The sequence below is a fragment of the Dermacentor silvarum genome, chromosome 6 (assembly GCF_013339745.2).
Source record: "Dermacentor silvarum isolate Dsil-2018 chromosome 6, BIME_Dsil_1.4, whole genome shotgun sequence".
In the NCBI taxonomy this organism is placed as follows: Eukaryota; Metazoa; Arthropoda; class Arachnida; order Ixodida; family Ixodidae; genus Dermacentor; species Dermacentor silvarum.
In genome coordinates, this window is record NC_051159.1 from 86,672,161 (window position 1) to 86,695,369 (window position 23,209).

General features: G+C 43.3%; 2 protein-coding genes across 2 annotated transcripts; both read right to left on the reverse strand.

The window, feature by feature from the left end:
* Positions 1-4,569: 4,569 nt before the first annotated feature.
* On the reverse strand, positions 4,570-19,566 carry LOC119455701 (uncharacterized). The gene is made up of 11 exons (XM_037717125.2): positions 18,242-19,566; positions 17,149-17,211; positions 16,998-17,066; positions 16,853-16,939; positions 16,014-16,243; positions 13,368-13,507; positions 13,078-13,228; positions 12,721-12,852; positions 12,465-12,599; positions 11,558-11,722; positions 4,570-7,518 (listed from the first exon to the last, which is right to left on the reverse strand). Coding segments are annotated over exons 1-11 (1,479 nt in total). The 5' UTR covers positions 18,243-19,566; the 3' UTR covers positions 4,570-7,212.
* LOC125946269 (uncharacterized) lies at positions 13,505-15,964 on the reverse strand. Its single transcript, XM_049668962.1, has 2 exons — positions 15,188-15,964; positions 13,505-15,135 (listed from the first exon to the last, which is right to left on the reverse strand). The coding sequence occupies exon 2, from the start codon at positions 15,075-15,077 to the stop codon at positions 13,617-13,619; it is 1,461 nt and encodes a 486-aa protein (XP_049524919.1). The 5' UTR covers positions 15,078-15,135; positions 15,188-15,964; the 3' UTR covers positions 13,505-13,616.
* Positions 19,567-23,209: the final 3,643 nt, after the last annotated feature.

The following is a 23,209-nucleotide window of genomic DNA, read 5'->3' on the forward strand; positions in this document are numbered from 1 at the left end:
GAGACCATAGGCAGCCTTTTTTATTATTACTGTTATTGTAACTTGATGACTGATTGTGAAATGGAAAGTTGCATTCGGCGCATGTTCTGCGTTACGTTTTGCTATATGATGCGAATGCAGCTACATGAAAGCGTAATCAGTACACTAGATTTTAGTACCTAATTTATTTATATTTTAGTACGTAAACTTTTTAGTACAAAAGATTTTAGTACGTAGGCGTTCCGTTTTTTTTTTCGTATGAACACGTTCGGTCGCTGTACAAGCTTGGTGGTCTAAGTTTACATAACCTTATTTATTCTGCCAGAATGCCTTCCCATTGTCCCGGAAAGTAAGCACGTATCAGCGTACCCAACCACTGATTACCGTCCATTGCCGATATTTGTACGTCATGCAATCTTATACACAAAGTAGTAGACTGAGGCAAGAGTGTCTGACAGGCCTAAATTCAAGTGCTCTCCAACTTGACCTCGGCGCCTCCTGCATTTTCATACTTGTGTTTCTGCTGCGTGGTTCCTCCCCCAAAGCCGCCTCCGGTGTTCTTGACTAAGGAAAACAGTGGCTTCGTTTGCAGAAGCAAATCATTTTCATATATATTTTGCAAGCAATTTACATTGTACAGTCTGGCTCCTTAAAGCAGCCAAGACTCCTTTTATTAGGCTTGAACGCGACCCAGCCTGGCCACATTTGTTGTATATTTTTTGTTTTATATTCCTACGCCCGAATCCTATCGTTATTCGTTCCCCCCCCGTATCAAAAGAAACTGGCTGGCCTGCTTTCAAGGACGTCACTCTAAAATAATCATCTAATCCCTCTGCATTGGCAGTTGTAAATAAAGCAGCTCCTTATTAAGCTCAGTGTTCTTTCTTTTGGGGCAAAAAATTATGGTCTGCTATTTCCGTGCTTCACCCTGCTATACATGTTTGGAACATTAACTCTGATCGGGCATTGCGGATACGAAACTATAAGTGTCGAAAATTGCATGTTTTTTTTCCCTTAATGCACCACGTGGATGGAACCACAATTCTATATCCTGATTTATACCGTACAATTCAAATTAAGTACTTCGCTGGCAACATAGCATATTCTTAAGTAAACTTTTATAAAGGCCATACTTCAGTGCTTACCGAGTTGAATTAGTGACAATCTCTCAAGCTTGACATGCGTTGAACTCCTTATTGCCGGATAACTTTATATTCACACATATAAATTGTTTGTCTTTTTCGGGCGACAGTTTTTCACCGGCTAATCACTGTTACAAAGTTACCACTCACTGTAGAATACGCCTCCAGGTAGTAGAATTTTCTGCGACTGTTGTCGCCAATTCAGAAGAGAAAGAATCTTGTCTAGTCTTATAGTGTGCGCGGTGTAAATAGTGGTGTACATTCTAGAACGTACACAAGCACCGGTTAGTACGCTTGAATGCACGATACCTCTCGTATAAATAGCCGATGCATTTGATCGATGCATGAGGGGTCGAATTCAAAAAGCTTTTCCTTCGTAAGTGCTATTTGCCATTGGCTAGCGGGCTTCCCTAATTATAAGTCCAGCATCAGGATTAGGCTGAATTTTTTTCTTAGGAACAATTCTAGCGTAAGGCGTTTACACGAATATGGACCCAGATCTCTATGATCGACGACTTTACTCACCACTATTATTGCGTAACATTATATGGAAGCCAGTCTACAAAGGCCGTTTGAAGCCAGAAAACCTTTTTTTTCTCAGAAAAGGGCGACAAAACACAGTTTAAGCCCATTGTGGGCTCTGTTGATAGGCACCACTCGGAGTACAGTGATAAATGACCCATTGTCCGCGATAACAACAGACGCCCAGACGCAAAACATTCTACGAGGCCATCCACCTTTCGCCATTCCCCATACGCCATACGTAGAAAGGAGACCCTAAACCTAGGCCATAAATGCCGAAGCGTATGCAGAAAATTAAGCGAAACCTCTCTGAATGGGAACGGTTCAATATAAGTGGTCAGCGTTGTGCTTCATGTATATCTTCGGCAATGTGAATATGTGCATCTCTTGATTGGTACTCCTCACACATTTGCAAATAAATGACGCACAGTACATAAGTATAACCCCCCCCCCCCCACACACACACACACACAAACACACACACACACATGATTACCACACACAACACATTATGCACTACGCCGACAGAAGTATAATGCTACGCATATCTTGGAAAGTACCCGTTCAGTCAGGTCCCGCTTAATTTGTTTTTCTTGTGCTTTGAGTGTTGCTTGTTTGGCTCGGCACAAATTCGCGCAATAAAGAGTCACATTTTTACCTCGCACTTTTGGCAGTTCTATCTTCAGCGACAACTTGACATTCTACAGCACATAGAATACCACCCCGTACAGGTTGTTGTAGGTGCGTGTATATTCTGAATTATATTGAACACACTCCATGAATTATACTGACCACTCTCCGCCTGGCACTAATATAGTTAAGTCAACTTTTTAATTGCCTGATATATTGAAGTAACGGGGGGGGGGGGGGGAGGCGTCTGGTAAAAACCTTGCAGGTTCGGCTCTTCTTAAATTTTGTTATTATCGAGGAGGAAAACCGAAAACCAGCCAGGAATAAATAAATAAGTAGGTAAATAAATAAATAAATAATAGGACAACTTCATGCATGGAGGAATCCCATTGGACTAGATATTTGCATTGTGCACAACTTCTCAGATGTAACTACCTCCTTTCCTCGAGTACAAACCCATTGTTTCACCATGCTAAAGATATACGAACGCAAAATAAGTTAGTGGAACGCCAAAACACACAGATCGAGCTCAGAAGTGCCAGAGCTCACGTGTCAGAAAATCAACGATTAGAACACTGCTCCGCACTACCGAATTCCATTTAAAAGGCGCGCGAAGGTGCGCTTCATCGAGGGCACCTTAAAAATTCACTTCAAAGTTTTCTTTTCTCCTACTTCTCAGTGGAATCGACTCCGGCATCGTTTTCTGTGGCTTTTGCTTTTCATGCACTCTTTCGTGCTACCGTTGTGCCCTTCTCCCATGCTCAGGATTCAAATCAATGACGACGGCTGCAATGTGAACTGCGCGACGCAGGATCGGCATGTTTAGGGTTCTTTGGCGGAATTCCGGGGTGTCTTGTCTCCTTCGCTGACATTTTTAATAAGGCGCCTCCACGTTGGCGCAATGAAAAGAAGGAGCTCCGCATTTCAGTTCCTCGCGGCAAACAGTTTGCTGCGCTTTGGTGCGTGCTCGCGAATTCCTAGGGATGCTCGAACCACTGGCGCTTGTTCGCCACCAATTGTGCGTTCATTATAGTGAAATATTCCTGTGACCCTCTAGGCTTGGCATGCTTCTTCGTGGAACCGCCTTTTGCGGAGAAAAACCCCGGCAACACAGAACTCATGGGTATTCGCTTGCTGGCGATATATTCATGTCTCTCTGCGCGTACTCTTTAGTACGTTTTCGCTCGATCGAAATATGCGGAAACTGGTAATGTGGAGAGGCACCCGTGGACAAATATTTGAAGAGCGTCGCTGGGAACATTATTTGTGCAGCAAGGTAACATAAGAATCATTTGCCAAACGTTGTGTCTTTTATTTCTTTTGACCATTCCTTGATCTTTTCTTCGTTGTTTTTTATCTTTTTGTCTGAATCAGTTTTCGTGGTGACTTCGAATGACTTCGCCTCACTTCTGCTTTAACTTCGCTTCTAGATATTGGAGTACAAAGTTCTAATTCACAGAATACGTAACGTCGTGGTATGCGCCATGTTTTTTTTTTCTTTTTAATGACATAGAATCACTTTACCCCTTTAAGTGTCACTGTCATATCTGTACATTGTCGTATTTCTGTCCCGTCATGTCAGTGACGTACCCGTTCCTTCTCCACACTCTCTTTTCGTATGTGCGCAGTTACACGATATTGGCGAGCTCCGAGGTGGTTCCGCCCCACGTTGTATATTTCTAAAGACCTATTTTCTCCTTCCGCCAGGTTTCTCCAGTTTGGTTCTTTTTTTTTTCTTTTTGTTAGGGGCTGTGGAACGTTGAGAAGGTAGCTGCGCCGCGCGGAGCGTTCGCATCCGCAGATTGGAAGGGTGGCTCCCAGACTTAGCACACCACTACGGCGGCCATTATACGTTGAAATATTCGCGCCTTAGCGAAGATGGCGTGTTTCTGCCATGTGTCGTGTAAGTATGTAAATGTTGTTTTTTTTTTCGTCGTCTTCGGTTCTCTTCCTTACGGCGGACCTCCTTTCCAGCGACGAGGGCGCTCCTTTAATTGGTGGGCGTTCTCCGGGATGGCATTGCGCTCTGTTTTATCTCTATCTTCCGTTGCACTCTGTTCCATCTATATGTTCCCCTATTTAATTTGACTTAAAAGGGCAGCAGCTTGGGCTATTGCCCCGCCCTGACTGAACCTTGTAAGGTCGAGCGGATTTTCTCTGGTGGGCCCTATTTTGGCGTTTATCGGCACCTCTCACGTTGTGTACTCGATCTTTTCTTAGCGCTCTAATCGTCTTCATCATCATCAGACTGTATTTGTGTCCACTACAGGACGAAGGGTTCTATAGAACCCTTAGCTGGGTAACCCTTAGTATAGGTGCACAAATTCACATTTATAAGGTACATTGTAACTAATATATTATAAGGTACATTGTAACTAATACAAAATATAAGGTACATTGTAACCAATATAGTATAGGTTACATTGTTACCCTTGACAAACATGCAGCTTTAGAGGTTACGCCGTAGACTTTTATTTTCTAAAAGCAAATGTAACCTCTAAAGGACATGTTAAATTTATGGGTTACTTCAGCAATTTATATATATATGGATATTTTTCTTTTTGCTTGCATTCTATTTTTATAGCCAACCTAGAAAATAAACAATGCTCCACGACAAGGTATTTGCATCTCGAATTGGGCCGATATTGTCATGCCTGCCAGTTGAGTGATATATGTTCTTACCTCAGATTATATAATTATGCTGGTGTTTAAATTGTGGGACTATAAAGAAGACTTCCACTGTAAATGCATTTCATTGAAGCCTTGAAGACAGCACGTAACTTTCTTGAATTGGTATTGACCCAAACATTTTTCTTTCACTCCCATAATGCAAACTTCTGCATGACAATCTGTGGTGAAAAGAAATCAGAGGCAACTGACAGGTATCACACTGTTGGCCCCATTCGAGATGCAGAACATTTTTAATCATGACGCGGTGATAGATTTTATAGGCTAGCTATAAAAATACATCGCAATCACAATAAGGACATATGAATAAATAGCTGAAGTAACCCCTAAATTTAACATAGCCTTTTGGGTACAGTTCCTGCTTGATTGCCATTATAACTCAGCTGTAGGTCTCTAACATATACTGCCTCTTAGTTAATGTCCCTCCAATATATGTGAAAGCCAAAAATATCCCCAGTTCCTAGAGTATTACTTGTGCACAAAAGCTACAATTTATAAAAAATGCATCTTCCAAAGGCACAAAATTACTTGAAGTACACACTCAATGAAGAACACTTTGGGGAAGCAACATCTACAGGTTGGCTATAATAATCTAGTTCAGGTGAGCAAAAGCATACTGCAAAGCGCTGCTGGCAATGATATGGTGACAATGAGTTTCTTTGATGTACTTGAAGGCAATGTCATATTTCACTTCCTAACTATGCACCTGAGCCTTTGTAATAAGCTGTTCCGTTTACCATTCTGTGAACGTTCTCGCGAAATAAGTTGGAGTACTCTCAGGTGCGAAATTATTACAAGTTTATTCTTCAACAAGATCTGATACAAAAATACCATCCATGAGACCTACCATATACAGTCAGCGAAGCACAACTGTGTGAAATGACAAACATATCACAATTGATGCTATTTAATAACTACAATACTAGATTTCTGCACAGGTGCAGATATATACCGATCTACTAGTACTGAGCAAAGAAGGGCAAATAGAGTGCATTACTCTTTGCAAAACAGAACCATCTACGTGGGTGAATTAAATGCTTAAACTATGTTTATAAGAAATTCTGAGGCCTATAAATACGCAAGTAAAACAAAATTAACCATCCTCCACCAGAAGGGAGACGAACAAATGACTAGAGCAATTAAATGCACTGCTTGTGACTAGAAGTAAACAAGGAATGACGTGAAAAAAACAAAAAAACAGCTGCTTATGGAATAAGCCTCTCCCACCTTTGGAGCTAACCAACAGCTTTGAACTAAATCACATACAGTAGAAGCCCGCTGTTATGTTCCCGGGTGCTGCGTTCCCGGATGCTGCGAATTGGTTTTGTCGTTTTCGGCCGGTCCAGGCAGAGCTCCCATAGAACCCAATGCATTCGTCACCCCGCTGTTGCGTCACAACTGTTGGACCGTTCCCGCTTCATACGTTGTGAACTGCCACCCCGCACTGGCCAGAGCGGCCATTTTGACTTTTCATGTCGCATAGCTTGATGATGGGATTGGCCACCCAAAGTGCCGGGGCGACACCTATGACGTATTTTCGGTTTCCGCCAGCAAAGGCATGGCCTTTGAGATCCATATTTGCTATCAAAAGATGCTGTCTATGACGCGTTGTGGCCCTCAAATTGGTTTTGGCGCATATATAGATGCTCCGTATAAAGTCCAAGGGCAATAACGCCGTCGCCGCACGAGTAAAAGCCTGCGAGGGTAGCAGACGACAGAGTCTAGGCAGTGTAGGTGCGTCAGCGGCTTGTAGCTTTGTGCGTGTTCTCGGCGCTCGGTTTGCGTTGAAGCGATAGACAACAGCACAAAGGTCACTTCGCTCGCTGCTGCAGCAGCGCTTCTTCACGCCAGCGTTTGACAGCGCGTGTCCACGCTCATCGAGTGTGATGTTTTCATGTTTGTTGTGGGCGCTGACACCATGGTTGTTAATATAGGTAATAAGTAAATGTTTACAAGTTTATACTGCCGATAAAACTACTATCCTTACTTTGTATAGCTGTCTACTAATTTGCTATCGCAATCGATGCTTCGGCGTTCGGGCTATGACTTTTTTTTTCAAATGTAAGAATTAAAATAATATTGTGTGCAATTCAACACTACTCTCATTTCTCAATTTTTCCTGTTTCTCGGCTCTTGCGTTTCCCGGCTCTTACATTTACTTTTTAGGGTCCCGTGAAAAACGTATCAGTGGGGTTCTACTGTTTGTTGTTTTTTTCTTTCCCCTCACAGTTGGTAAAAAAACATGGAAAGTCTAGATTACATTTTTCTTGCTTAAGAGCGCACAGAGACGCTTCAGACGAGGAGAAAGCAGTCCTTTCACAAGCTTGTCTCCTGGCAGCACAACTTTTTGCACGAGAGCAAGCATTTGGAAAAATGCAAATGGATATTCTAAGTTCTTAATATAGTAAGTCAAAAGGCAAAAAATAAGTGCCCGTCCTAATCCAGACTTGGAGACTGTTATCAGTTCGGCTTGGCTGCCAGCAAAAACACAAATCTTCTCAGGAGTGCAGTAAATGTGGGGTGCTGTTACTTGGAGGTCCTCAGCTGGCAATGCCATCTATGGAAAGAAATTACAGATGACATAAACCACTGCCCAAAATTTATTTATGTAGTTTAGAGCACGGCATGCATGCCTCATTTCCCCACATAATAAAGCAAACAGATGTACGAACAAGGGCAAAAGGAGAGAAGTCAGCTAGGAATGCTGGCACTAGTAAACCAGACCGGTGTGTTACTCACAGTCAACATACATTGATTGTGCCTTAGTAGTTTGGATTTCCCAATTAACTGACAACTAATGATGAAAACTTGCATCTGTAGCCTAGTGTATAGGCTGAGCCAATTCCCCTGTATTGTTCTCTTAAAAGTTCGCATCTCTTACCAAAGTTTTCATGGAAGAAATATCTGCACAAAAAGAATGAATAAATTGCCTTCCTATATATTTAAAAAAATCATATTTAGCCCAGGATATAAGCAGAACTTATTTATCTTCCGAAATCTGTAGACCTTTATGCTCGTAAGTGAAAGGCAAGAGGTCGCACAACAAGCGAGACAATGCACAAGTTCTCCCACGGCATAGGTCTAAACCCCATACGGGCACCAGCTATGGCATAACAAACACTATATATATATCGCGCTGACACTGGTAGTATATTAACTAAAAAAGATAGTACGCCGCACACTGTTATTGCACAGTGCATTTTCCCAACGTTTCGCTTTGACAAAGGCTGGTCCACCAGCCAAAACGTATGTCGCACTTTCTTTTTTCTTTACACGCACTCACGTTCACTATACTGACGTCACTACAATAAACTATTTGTCCACACGAACATTACTAGCAAGAAAGCCTAAGCAACAAATTCACTATAGAAGCCAATTAGATCAATTTCATTTAATACACATTAGGACACATGATTGCATCTGAAAGCTGAAGAGAATTGTAAAAAAGCAGGGCTGTTCAAGCAGTGAAATTTTCATACCGAGTTCAAGTATAATAGAAAGATGAACCTTGAATATACAATAAAATCCATTATATATGCATGAACTAAATTACAGTGCATCAATTGAGATATTTCTGTCGTTTGGTTTCAACGTTGTTGCAGTTGTACTAATTCAAATTCCTTTCATTTCTCGGGACACCTGCATTGTACGAGCACACCTCAGCTTATTCTGAAATATTGTGTTCACTTTGGTCTACGTCTGGATTCTTTTTAGCAGAGATGCATCTCAACCACACCAGATTTTTACTGCACTCGACTGCATGCATGCAGCCGACAATGCCCGCTTTCAGAAGTGTAGGGGAGAAAGTATGGTCCCCCTTTCCCCCGGCCCTGGTGAATACACCTATGCAAGTAGTACAAGCTCAAACTTGCTATGAAGAGGAAAGCATGGTTGCGGGAACCGGAAAAGAAAGACTTCAAAAGAAAAGTAGGAAACGATAGGTCAGGCGCTGAACTTAACTGTTTTATTCCTACAGCAGAGCAAGATGGATTTAACAAATGCGCATGCGTGTTTTAGTGTCGTGTAAGGCGATTACAGTGACGTTTTTAACAGCTGCATCTCATCAAACAGAAAAACGGACGTATCACTAATGCAACTTGTGCCTCTCTTTTTTTTGTGATAGGCCTCCAAAAGTTCTCCAGCTAACGTATCACCACTCTTGCCAATTATCTTAATGTCACGCAGTAGTGGCTCACATGTGCCGGCCCAATGCGCAGGTAAGTGCGCATTACCTCTGTTCATGATTGACAATTCATTCTCCCCGTTTGGCCCACGTAGGATTTCCCATATTTCAGCGGTATCTCATAATAACGCCAGTCGCACATTTCACGTAAGGTCTGGTGTGGTTTTTCTGGCACCCTGACTTTTTTTGTCAACGCGGCTAATGCGTGGCCACAGTCTAGCCAACTTGCGTGGCGCTGAGAAAACACGTACACTAAACCTACTTGCGACTTTCTTCAAATTGTGGGAAGTTTCTGGACATATGGCACCACTGCGGGCTTCCATCCTTTTTGGTTAGGGTTAGGCATATGCTTTTTGCCCTTCGCCTTCTGGAGCAATGTTTTTAAGATGGCCCCTACGACCAAGCTTGGTAGCTAGCTGTCTGTAGCCTCGCCAATTGGTTGTCAAAGCTAGCCTGCATCGCATGAGAGCATGACTTCATGAGAGCAGACTCAAGGCATAGAGTGGCTATTCCTCTTTTTACTAACTTCGAATGTGCCGAATCGTATGGCAGCAATTCCTTCTGTGCACGGGGGCTATACCGCCAACAGACGTGGTTTTTGTCAAAAACTAAAATCAGATCTAAAAACTGCCATGGGAAGGGAGTTCATGTGTAAATAGCATGCCCTTCCTATGTAGCCTAAAATCACGTAAAACTTCGTTAATACACTGGTCAACGGTAAAATCATGGTTGCTTTTCAAACAAATTAAAAATCATCAACGTATCTAAAAGCCTTAAGGTAGAACCTATCGTCAAAGGAACAGTACACGTCGCGGTCACGCCAGGAAAATGTCACGGATCACGCGTGCGACGCAGGAACCAATGCATATTCCCTGTCGCTGAAATACAGGTCGTCGTTCAAAGGCGTCATTTGACCGCGACCTGCGCGACCTGGCCGGCACATGTGAGCCACTAATGCGTGACATTAAGATAATTGGCAAGAGTGGTGATACGTTAGCTAGAGAACTTTTGGAGGCGTGCCACATAAAAAAGAGAGGCACGAGTTGTATTAGTGATACGTCCGTTTTTCTGTTTGACGAGATGCAGCTGTTAAAAACGTCACTGTAATCGCCTTACACGACACTAAAACACGCATGCGCATTTGTTAAATCCATCTTGCTCTGCTGTAAGAATAAAACAGTGGAAGTTCAGCGCTTGACCTATCGTTTCCTACTTTCCTTTCCAAGACTTTCTTTTCCAGTTCGCGCAACCATGCTTTCCTCACATGTCAACCAACTCGCCCAGCAACAAGTTCTACTCTTGCTATGAGGAGAGGTCTGTGCAGCGGTAGCCTCCTTGGCAATGCTGGCTTGCACCGACAGAACCTGTTATGCGTTGTGGTGGGGAATGAAAGGCAATGCTCACTGCAGTTCAAGGACGGAATGTGTAATAAAGGTCCGTTAATTACATAATTGCTACGCTGAAAGAAAAGTTAGCCTGAATTGTTGAATTTGCCAATGTGCTGCCAATCGTCCTCATCATCAGCATATGCTATGTCCACTGCAGGACGAAAGCATCTCCAATAATCTACAATTTACCCTGTTTTGTCCAAGCTTATTTCATTTTATGCCTGCCAACAATGACCAAATAAAAAGTGGGTGGAGGGGGGGGGGGGCTTATCCTCCCTCTTTTGAATGTGGAGGGGCAAGTGCTCCCCCTATCCCATGGTAAATATGCCTATGGGCACCTGGATGCCCCACCACAAGACACGGAATGTCCACGCTGCAGCCCTTTGTGGCCACTTATATGCAGCACAAGAAACTCGCCTGCTTAGGGCACAAAGTGCATATCACTGAGACTAATTGAATATTATTCTAAAGACGAACAGCGCGTTCCGGCACGACGCTCTCAGCCAAATGAGATAATCATCTGACGTTCAATCCTATTTCGTCCTCAATTCTCTACAATGGATCTCACATGCCAGTCAGTTCGTCCTTTTAAAAGCGCGCTACTTGACCTGCTACAATACTTTCCTACTCCCAAGTCAATCTGCTCAATAAACCCTGAATCATTGCAAACATTGCAAGAAACACAAAAGTAGGCAGGTTTATCTAAGGATAAAAATCTATACTGCTGTGCAAAGCAGAGAAGGGACTTCATTCGTGGCTTAGTGCTATCCTTGCTAATTCAAAGCCCCAATATTATTTTATTGATGATACTGCCCCTAAGTACTTTATTAAATGTATTTTAAACAAGCAGAGGCACATAAAAACAGATCCCAACCACACAATAACGTACATCACACTTTAGAAGTGTTAGCCAGCTAGAGATGCAAATATTTTGAACTAGGTTTTTCAGTCTCGCAACGAACCCTGTTCACACATCTATAAGAGGATTTGAGCAGCAAAGTGTTCAAGAGAGCATGTCCACCTACCTCACATATGAGACTGTGCCCAACATTGCCTTGTATGTGCTTCATAACATCTACCAGCGTGCATTCCCGTTCTTCATTTTCCGAGAAGACTCGCACCACAGCAGCAAGTTTGTTCTCAAGTTCTGTTATCTTCGATCCAAACCGAAGTTCCACCTCAATGCACAGCTGCAACACAGAAATTTAGAAAGTTAGGATGAATAAGTGTTCGCGAAATGGGCTTCAAATAATAAACAATGTTTGACATCATAAAAATAAGCTGTAGAGATGATAACACTTAATAATTAGGTGCACTGGCTCATTCGCTGAGAACAACTTGAGATTGTTCACCATTAAAACTACTATCATGTTTACTGGCCGATTTTAATGAATGCATTTTCTAAACTTACTTTAAAGTTTTCAAGATGACATTCTTGCACATTTCAAAAAAAATTCCTGACAGACTGCCAAGTACGTGCGTTCAGTGAACGCTGCTAACCTATTTGCTTTTCTGTTTTCTTTAGGCTCACATGCTTTTATTCCTGCTACATTTCCTGTTCTGTCAGCTGAACTCAAAGTTTTAACTTATGTCAATAACATTTGCATAATGATTGCTTCATGTGTCATGTGTGGCATTTCACGAAATAAGCACTACAACCTGCAATAAGTTTTCTTCAAAGAAACAAATCTGCAGCAGCTTTTATGATATTCAGCCCATAAAGTAACATTAGTAACAGACTATAGGTTGAACAGGCGTGCATAATCTAAAGAGCTCACGTTTTAAGTCAGAAATTTGCCTGCGCTATGCAAGTCCCCATAAGGAATGTTGGCTTTTTAGCTAAAACACTCTCATCCAATCTCCACCTGACTTCTATCATTCAACTATGTTTTGTCTTCACACAACCTTAAAATATTAGTAATGTTAACTTACTATTTCCTCCACCAAAAAGTACTGTGGGAGAGGGTCCATGTGTGTATTGCGGCGGTCTGGGAGCGTCACCGTCAGCAGGATTCTCATTCTTTGCATATCAAGTGATGCAGCACTCATACTTGAAGAGCTTAGGGCCTGGAAGGAATTTAATTATAGGCATAAATGGCAGCGCCCCTCTCTGGCCAGAATGTATACAGAGAAATAGACTTGGCATAATGTTGCTTCTAATGCTGATTAAAGATGTTAAGGAACAAACCTGTAGTTCAGAAGCAGCGTTCTCATTTGTGATAGTTGCTCGGGGTGCCGGCGACACAACTAATACAGCACTTTTCCTTGCCCGGTGCTTCCGGACCTTTCTTGCCACTGACAGCCTCCTTATGAACGCACTCTACAAAAAGACAGCATTCAAATGTACAAATGCTCAATCCTTCAAAGAATGCCAATATATAAGAAGCAAATGTGCCGCCTGTTATTTGTATAGGACAAAGCTGGACAACTTCCTTGACATGATTGAATATTTGGCTTCTGAATTCAGTAGAGTCAAGACCCAGCATACAATGCTTTCAATCTATTGCACACTCATTACCTGTTATAAACATAAGCACTGACTCACGTAAACCTGGCTTCTTGTTTTCTGCAGCCGGCTTTCAGGCTTTGGTTCATCCCACATCAGGTGTGGGTACATCTTTACAAGAGCATCTCCAAGGGCCTTGTACATCCAACGACATTGGGCAGTGTTGCTGCTGGTGATTATATCATTCTCACTGCAGATAGTTCAGCAAAAATAATGTTTTGAAGCACTCATTCTATTTCCGCATCAAACAGCAAAGAATTGCTTTTGCATGAAAAGCTGGTGAATGATATAAGGGATGGTTTAGTGTTCTTGAGGAAGGAAAAACTCACTCTAAGAAGAGTGCGATTTCTGTCCGGAGCTGGCGACATAGCTGTTTGTGCTGTCTTTGTGAAAGCACTTTCCCCTCAAGGAGCGGTTGCACACACGGAGAAAATGTAGGCAAGTTCTCAAGAAGCCACTCAAAGAATTCCTGGAATAAGAACAGTACTTCATTGTAAGACACCACTGCACATATATAATAAAAACATTCTCTGGGCTTGGTGGGCTTTACACCAATGTTGAAAAAATGACAACTTTATTCAGAGAGGACACTCATGGAGACACTTTGTGATCCCATAAATATTGTCATCCTTTGAGTACACAAACAGGGGCCATGGGTACAACAGCGATTCAGACCTCATTGCCATTGTATGCGTTGTCTTCAGCAAAACAAAGGCATTTACATGCTTTGCGTATCTGGCTTGAACAAGCACATGCACAACAAAAAAAATGTTGCTGCACCAGGATACAATTGCCTGTACCTCTCCAAACAGTGGACCATCGCTTCTTGAAAACACAACAACATCAGAAATGGAGATCTTTACATTAGCAACATTGGCATACGATACAGAAGAAGCTACTTCGCCAATGTTCCTGGTCTCTAAACCACAATGTAGGAAATCAGACGTCAGGATGAATGGCATTCCAACATCTGGCATGCCACGTTGAGCTTCTTTAAGTTTAGGGTGACCTGGTGCTTCCCAAAGATCACTGGACATTTGTGTTTGAAAAAAGTCAGCAACTGATAAGGGAATGTTTTTGAAATTCCAGAATTTCTTGGATTTTGGAAGGGCATTTTTGCCTTCAAAACGCATTGTCCAGTGATGATGAGAAGGACCAAAGCGTCTTATCTGTGTGCTCATGTGCAGCAGCATGTGGTGCTTCGGCTTAAATGCATCTGAGCCATACAGCCTCACAATAAGTTCATTATGACGTGCAATAAGGTGCTCAACATCCCAAAGCACATCAGGAGATAACACAGGAGAAAGTAACAGCTGCGTGATTATGCACAACAACAAAAAACACTCACAGTGTGGCTCTTGCACATTGTTTCTGGGCACAAAATTATCTATTATGAACAAAAAATGCAGCATAAGTACATAAGTAGAACTTGCTGAAGAAGGAAAACTGAAATCAGATTCAAAAGGCCTGGGATAGTCACTTTTGCTCACAAACTTGTGGAAAGAAAATTGAGACAGGGCAGCATTGAGTTGGCTTAAACTGATCCATGAAGCTTCTCTCACAATGAATTTTGCAAAGAGTTGCAGTTCAAACGGAACAACCCCTTCTAGCAGGACGTGCATCGGATCATAAAGCAGGTCTGTCAAGATCGAGAAGTGGTTGATTTTGGACAGCACAGACCTAGAATTGATACCACATTGTGCTGAATGCTCAGTGAAGCTTTTCTTTGAATCCGATTTTTCAAGTTGCAACAACTGCTTTTCATATTGACACTGGGTACGCAAAGAACACTCTATCTCATAGTGGAAGCGAGAAAATTCAGATGTTGCAACCATACAAGTCCTACATGCGAAGCGGACATTCTTGCTGAAAGATTCCTTGAATCCTGCTATGTTGTGGCATGCCAGGGAGTCTCCAGAGTATGCCAACAGGTACCCAAAAAATGTTTCTTTGCTATGCATTGTTTGAAGGTCACAGCCAGTTTGTAGCTTATTCACAGTAGAAAAAAAGTCACTAAGGAGCTTTGCCTTTGCATCCATTGACTTCAAGTCCTTTGAGTTTCCTACAGCCAGTAAAAAAATATTACTCAGTTTCGACCTCTCCGATGCCTTAATATTTACAAATGACACATAAAAAACTGTTAGTTTACCTCTAGAGCCTCTTTTCATGCCAATCGGATTGGCCAACTCGATATCGTCACAGTAAAGTAACATCACAATTAAATTTTCATCATGGGAACTGCCAACGGGATGTGTCTGAAATCTCGTGCCATCAGTGAAATCCTTGAGGAGGTCACTGCTTGAGATGTCCAATTTGGACTTGAAGCAATGGAGAAAATATGGGTGGTGCAGCAGATTTTCAAGCAGGCTTTTAAGAGGAATAATATAGCCTTTACTCCCACAATCAAGAGTTACCTCTACTGGAGCCACATATATTCCTTCGGAACAATAAAGTGCCTTCCTTGCACTGGAATTATGAAGAGCTGAAACATCAAGCGCAACGCCGGCAGCTGCCAAGATATTTGCAACTCCATGTACTACTGCGTCTACAGCTACTTTCGTACAGCGATGTTGTGACTCCAGTTGCCGAGCCAAGCATGACAGTTTGGTAATCAATTGAGGGCTTGAAGCCTGTGTCTCTGCAGTACTAATGTCTGTGTTAGCCTCGACGGTCAATTGATTAACTGAACTAGTTTTCGCATCCATCACGTATGAGGCACACAAAGACTGGCTACTAGCCTGAGTACTAGACATTTCCAAGTCAAGCGTATTTACAGGTATTAATCTGTTATCAACAGCAGATGATGAGCAAGATTTTTCTATGTGATCCTTGTAGTGTTTCACGTGGGCATACCGCATGTGACATATGGTACATTTTAGTGTGACTTTGTTCATGTGTACATATTTCGTGTGACGTAGAAAGCCATAGAGGTATCTTGTGGTGAATTGGCACGCACTGCAGACGTGCTTCCTAACCTGGCTTTTCGTAGGTAGCAGTGGCAGATCATTGGTGCTTCTTGTAGGTGGCAAGGACAGGTCATTGGCGCTTCTCGAAGGCAGCAAGGACAGGTCCCTGGTGCTTGTATTAGGCAGCAGCGACGGATCATTTGTGCTTCTTGTAGGCAGAAGGGACAAGTCATTGGCGCGTTGTAAGCTGCTGCTCTCAACTGTTTCACCAGGAGCTGTGGTACATAAGTCTGCATTTGCTGTAAACAACAAAGTAGGTTATTTAAATGCATATGCTGGTTTCAGACTACTTGAACAAAATGTAACAATACGTACATGTTAAAAATATGGATAAAGCGCCAGTTTACTGATTAAGAATAACAAATATCACTAAAGAGCCAGGTACAGCTACATTTAATTAAACGTCAGCAAATTTAATGCATCAAGTATACTTGGCTCATCAAACCATTAGGTTGTTGAGGTAGGCTAACCCTCAAGCTTTCTTCAAAATTCATACCTGTCCACTAAGAGCACACTACCCCGCTCCCTTTTATATGGAGTCATATAACATACATCAAGACTGGAAAGTGGTGCATATGTCCAACAACAGCACAGCACTGGGACACAGTCAACAGCAACAAACTGTACAACAAACAAGCATATTGCTCACTTGTTGAACAGCAATCAGAAAACTTTGAGGTGAGCCAAAGCAGGAGTTCTAACAAACAAAAATTGAACTAACTTAAACAGTGAGGCATTTCTAAAAGATATATATCATCAGAAAAATATGTTTAAGTTATTTTCAGTTTAACCCATCTGCCATTGCATTCACACAGTAAGAACTAGTCAAGATATTTCCATATTCATACCACAGTTTCCTCCAGAATCTTGTGGTTCAGAAGCTTCAGAAGCATCTGTGCCGCGAACATGCCAGTCCCCAGTCCAAGGAGTGCTATCTGAAAGAAAATTTGACAGTGAGTGATAATACATGTTTATATTTGACAGCTGTCCAACCTTTTGAGCAACCAGGTAGCGAGGAATTTGCCATCTCGTAGTGGCCCCGCACACCATGAGCAACCTGACCTGAAGAAAATTTCAGAATTCATGCTTCATTAAACACCAAAGACAGAGCAAAGATTTGGGTATAAATTTCTAGTGCACTAACCATTATGTTCTTCCCAAGAACCACTGTGATTTTCTGTTTTTGCATATGTCTCTTGTGTGGTCACTATAGTAAGGCAAGAAAATACCAACATCAGTTACTCGTAAGAGATTGTGAGCATATGGAAACCAAAAATGCGACATACCAGCAGCAACTGTATACGACGTTGCGACAGCCCTTCTGATCGACATTACAGCATTTTTTTAATACTTTGAGGTCACTGTGTACTATACAATTTCTTTCTGTAACGATTTTTACTTGTAAAACGCCTCGGGAGAATTTTGGAAGTTTAACATATTTGTTTCCAGTAATTCCGAAAGACAGTGCCACCTTATCCCACATTCTGCTACGAGCGACTGCTCCCCGAGAATCTTGGCGGCAGCACGTTGGTGATATACAGTGTTTTTAATGGGACTCGAATTTTGTCAAGAATTCAGGATGCTTTCAAGAATTTCCAAGCATCGCTGATAAATTCGGGAGCATTGTGGACACTAAGCAGGAATTAAAAATGGAACTAGTAATAAACTGCTCACTTTTTTTCTGTGTTTAGAGCATTTCAACATATATAGTCCCATCACATGCTGGCCCAATGGTTAAATTTCAGCTATAACTTTTATACTGGGTGCCAGGTGCCTAGTAAGCGTTCTGTTAGGCGTGCCTGTAAGCCAAAACTTAGTGCAAAAAAAACGCCGATGGCATGTCTGCTGCGGCCAGTAAGCTTTCACAGCCGATATTGAACCTCGGATCTAGCTTGCACTAGGACTGCGCTCCAATTATCTCAGCAAAACGTCGCCCGCAAATAAACATTATAAAATGTAAATGAAATTTACATTATTAGGCAACTAAGTATTGTCATTCAATGCTTGCTTAATGTGCACTATGAAATCCAAGTTATCGACGATGCTCAGAGTCGTATCGCACGTTCACTTTTTCATTAAATGCCAGACCCACTGAAATCAGCCTGTAGAAACACTGCTCAGCCCAAAAAGCATGAACGTTGCCTATTATAACAGATGCTGTAAAACACACAGGAAACAGCTTTTCTATGTGTATTAGTATATATTTATTTTGGACAAAATTGGCTTCATATACTCACTGGTATCGATAGTCACCGCTTGGCTGGAGTTTGGCACATTAGAAACATCATTACCAGCTACAGCTGGTTCCACAGACCCTGTCAAACATTAAATTTATCTGCTTATTTCTTCACACAGAAGGGCATGTACAGTGCTCACGGATTAAAATGCGACACTGCAAGCGCATGGCCGCTCATGTATGCAGCGTTGCCTGTGGAAGCACGATCTTGCATTGCGGTATACCGCTACACTGTACGTTGGCGCTGCGGAAAACCACAGTCCCGCTCATTGGCAACCGGAAGCAGTAAGCCCACGCTCAAACCACGCTCACTCTCATGGTAAATACCACAATGCAACGTGTTCCTTCCAGGGGTTGCGCTGCATGTACCGGCGGCCACAAGCTCGCTATGTCGCATTTCAATCTGTGAGCACTACATGCAAGGCAATTAGAATATAATGCAGAAGTGTGGTTAGTACGCTGGTATAGGATTTTACAGGTATTCATAAGCACAATTACTTTGTCAACAAAGCTTTTGTTAACATGTTTTGTAAGCGTCCAAGTGATTACAAGCATGCCCATGGTAATATACAATGTTGCGGTCATGAATTTACCTACCATCTGCAAAAAGTTATTGTACTGCAATACAAATAAACCAATATAATAAAAGGGCGACGTTCTGCGATTTTGCAAAATGACGTGCATCCGTACAACTCAACTAAAAAGAATTCTGTAGGAACTTCACTGGAGTTTAGGCATTTGGAAGCATGGTGCCACTTGCTCATCCTCATTGTGCTCTACTGACCATCGCTTGACTACAACTGACCATCACTTGAGCTTTGCTTAATCAGTACTGACCATTGGTTCAATACGCCACACGGAAAATATCGGGGTTCAAACACTATATGCATCGGAGGTCGAGAGTTCGATACCCTGCATGCTTGGAAGGTTTGGGGTACCAGTTTTTTTCTGCTTCGGAGGTCAAGGGTTCGACAGCCTGCGTACTTGGAAGGTTGAGGGTTCGAGCCCCGACATGCTTTGTAGGTTGTGTGCATGAGTCGTTATTTACTATATACCACTATACAGGGTGTTTTTTTTTTTAGCTTCACCAAACTTTTTAAATTAGAAAAATATAAATCTTGGTCACGTTATGTTTACCATTCGAGTGTACGGATTGGCGGCCTCTAGATACAGAGCAGTTACCGCACTTACGTGCGTAATTAGCGAAGTTACGATAATTAACTTTCTAATTATCAACAATAGGTGGCTACAGCAAATGAGTACCTTGGGGCCCGTCCTCGACACTACCTATCCCAATGATCAAATTTGGAATAGCGGAGTTCATGTGGGAGCTACGCGAACAATTATTTCCCCTTGGCAGGCTCCTTGAAACCGAAACTGGCCGCGAAAAGAGCGTCTGTGTCGACGATGTCGCCGCCCCCCAGCCTTTCGTCACGTCTCCGAAGTCAGCGCTGGTCCGGCCCCGCGAGCAGCTTGCGTTAGCTCTTTGCTGTCTGCGGCGTTCGCAGTCGACGCTACAGACTGATATGACGTTGTGCCTGCAGTATCTAAAAGCCCAAGGAGCGGGGTTGGCGCTACAGCGCAACGTGGCGCCCGACGGAATGACGAAGTAAATTTGGCGGCCCGCGGGCATTGAAGCGCCAGGCCAACGCCGCAGACAGCAAAGAGATTACGCAACCTGCTCGCGCGGCCGGACCGGCGCTGACTTCGGAGACGTGACGAAAGGCTGGGGGGCGGCGACATCGTCGACACAGACGCTCTTTTCGCGGCCAGTTTCGGTTTCAAGGAGCCTGCCAAGGGGAAATAATTGTTCGCGTAGCTCCCACATGAACTCCGCTATTCCAAATTTGATCATTGGGATAGGTAGTGTCGAGGACGGGCCCCAAAGTATACTCATTTGCTGTAGCCACCTATTGTTCATAATTAGAAAGTTACTTATCGTAACTTCGCTAATTACGCACGTAAGTGCGGAAATTGCTCTGTATCTAGAGGCCGCCAATCCGTACACTCGAATGGTAAACATAACGTGACCAATATTTATATTTTTCTAACCTAAAAAATTTGGAGCAGCTAAAAAAAACACCCTGTATGTATCCTATGTATTTCCTATGAAGCTCTGTGTATTCCTATGGGAAAGGCGTTAAGTTACGGACATATTTGTTGGGGAAGTAGCCGAACAATGCTCACGCATTAAAAGCGAACGCCACAGGCAGCGATCGGCAACACCGCGTGCAAGCCACTTGAGAGTAAAATCAAGTAAAGGCACGTTCACGTTAGCGGTAAATATCCCTTAACGGCAAACCGGCCTCCAGTGCCGTAGAACGTCTGCCGCGCGAGAGGTGTCCAATTGTAGACGGAAATTCGGCCGGGGCCCCGGCCGCCGCCAAAGCCACCTTGCCGCCGCCCGACCGACGGGCCAATCGACGACCGCGAACCTGCGCGCCCCCGCCACCGGCAACGCAAACATCGGCTGCAGCTTCTGTTCCACGCAAATCCCCGCAAAATAATTTCCACTACGTAAAGTGATGCATACATTGTACACGTTACGAAAAACGATATCCACTGTCAAACGTTAAACACGAACGAGAGCTCCGATACCTGTCCAGCTCAGCTGCACTGCACGGCTTACCGACGGGAGACGACGGGCGCGGCTGTGCTCGCATCGCTGCCGACGGCGCCGCTAATATTAGCGTATTTTCTGCATTGTCTATAATTATTGCGAAGAGCGACAGCAGCGGTATGAAATATTGCGGCTTGTGAGCGTCGGTGATTCATTCCGAAGCGCCATCAGCTTTAGCTTTGAGGTGAACCGGAAAAGGCCTAGCGACGATATCGGCGCCGCCGAACGATGAGCAGCGGTATATAGGCTGCCGTCGTTGCCAGAACGACCACTCCTCGGTCGCGATTGATCACTTCGCTGTACGGCTGCCGCACAAATGGGTCCCGGTCACATCCTATGGTCACATCCTCTCTACGGCAAGTAAATCTCGCCGTTCGCGAGGAAAGCCGCCATCGAACGGCGGCCCGCGAACGCGCAGCGGGCTGCCGTGCCGGTAACGTGAACGAGCCTTAAAGCTTTTTTTTAGCATAACACGGATGCGTTTCCGCGCAAATCGCTGCTTACCCCTTTGCTTTCTCTTTTTCACGTCCTTCCCCTCTAATGAAAGAAAAGCTGCAGCCTAGTTATATACTGAATACAGACAAACCAGCACAATGCAAGAACACTTACTAAGTTCGTGTAATTTTCCATGCGATCCGGGGCAGTGATCACAGTAGTCACAGCGAATGTTCGCCGACCTCAGAACACTGTATCGCTCACAGTCACAAAATGACTCCTTGCAGCGACCGCGCGCAATCCCAAATAAGTCCCGGTTCGTCACTGCCATTGTCCCCGACAAAATTGGCGCGAAAACAGCAACAAAACACACATGCACAGCTCACAACGCCATGTTTGCATCTACGTCCCGTCATGCAATGCTGGAACTATATAAGGAAACGCGGATAGATGGCATAAGAACATGGCCGCTGCTTCTGCAGTGAAGTACAGTAACTGAAGCACGATTCGGACATTCAGATCCGGCTGCACATATTCAAACAAAAACGGGTTCGTTGAGGGTAAAACAAAAACACAAACTTATGGACATAGTGCGCTCTTGGAAACAATGTTGCCGCATTGAACACAATCATTCTTTATTGCCATCATGGTGGTAGAACTTCAGACAACTGTATCTTTCATCAGTCTACACGGCTCCGCGGTAGTGGAGTGGCTGTATGCGGCTTTTCCGTGCTGGGTTTGCTGCGCTGACATGCATTGGGCCCGTTGGACCAACCGTGTTGCTGCTGTACAATATAGCAAAATGTGGCGTGTTCCAGACATTTACTCGCACCGGTGCTGAGTGCATAAATAATAATGGGAGAAACGTGTCAAGCCTTTTAATAATTGCATTTTGTTTGCTCCAATTTCGCACCTCGGCTGCAGAGATGGTTTGCTAAAAATGGTCAATTAAGATACATTCCGTTGGGGCAACACTCACTAAATTCTTTGGGCGCTTTCTAGGCAACGACGCATTGCTCTAGATGGTTGTAATATGAGGAAAACGTTGGTACATCAGTCTGCGATTGAGCTTGCTCCATGAATGCGCCCAAGCAAATTCGCACTGAGTAAACACGGCAAAAGGGCCTTCCAGGTTCCTACCATATAATGATAATCATGCTTCTTTTTCCTCGCCTCATGAAGAAGGCAGAAGTGCCAGAGGAGCATTATTTTGCCACGAGATAAACTAAACATACGTCAAAAGTGCTCCCCAATCCGTGAATGTGAGACTCATAACAAAGAAAAACACTTGCGGCGGCGTGTGTCGGCAGCGGCATGCGGTGGCAACGAGATTGCTTTCTGCAGGACACATGTAGGGCCTGTGAAAAGCGCTAATTGTATATAATATTTGCTCATTCGGTGATTGTACTTCCGGCAAGAATCGTCATTATTCTTGCATAACATTCTTTTCCCGCGGCGTATACTTCCGATATGTGGCTCTGCCGGCTCAATGAGTAATTTTATCTCATGCGAAATTTGTGACTGAACACCCGTACACGTGCTTATCAAGTGGATCAACAACGTGTGCATGCAGGTTACTTATCCTGCGCTTTGTTATACTGTGTAAATTGCGAACTTCCACTCCCTATATAATGTCTCCGTCGGGTCTCGGTTAAAGGTTACTTAAAATTCTATAGGTTACAATATAGAGGTTACATGCTGGCAGCAGATCAATGTAACTAATAAACAGCTCCCGTCGCACTCAGTTTCATTATTGTAACTCTTAGCATGAGCAATATAATGAAAACATCAAAAGGACTGACGATGTAACCGTTGTTTTATTAGTTACTGATGTTTCTAGGTATACATATAGGTTACCAAGATTAGAGTGTAGCCGCGAGAATGTTTCGAAATGGTGCCGTAATAGCGGAGTTA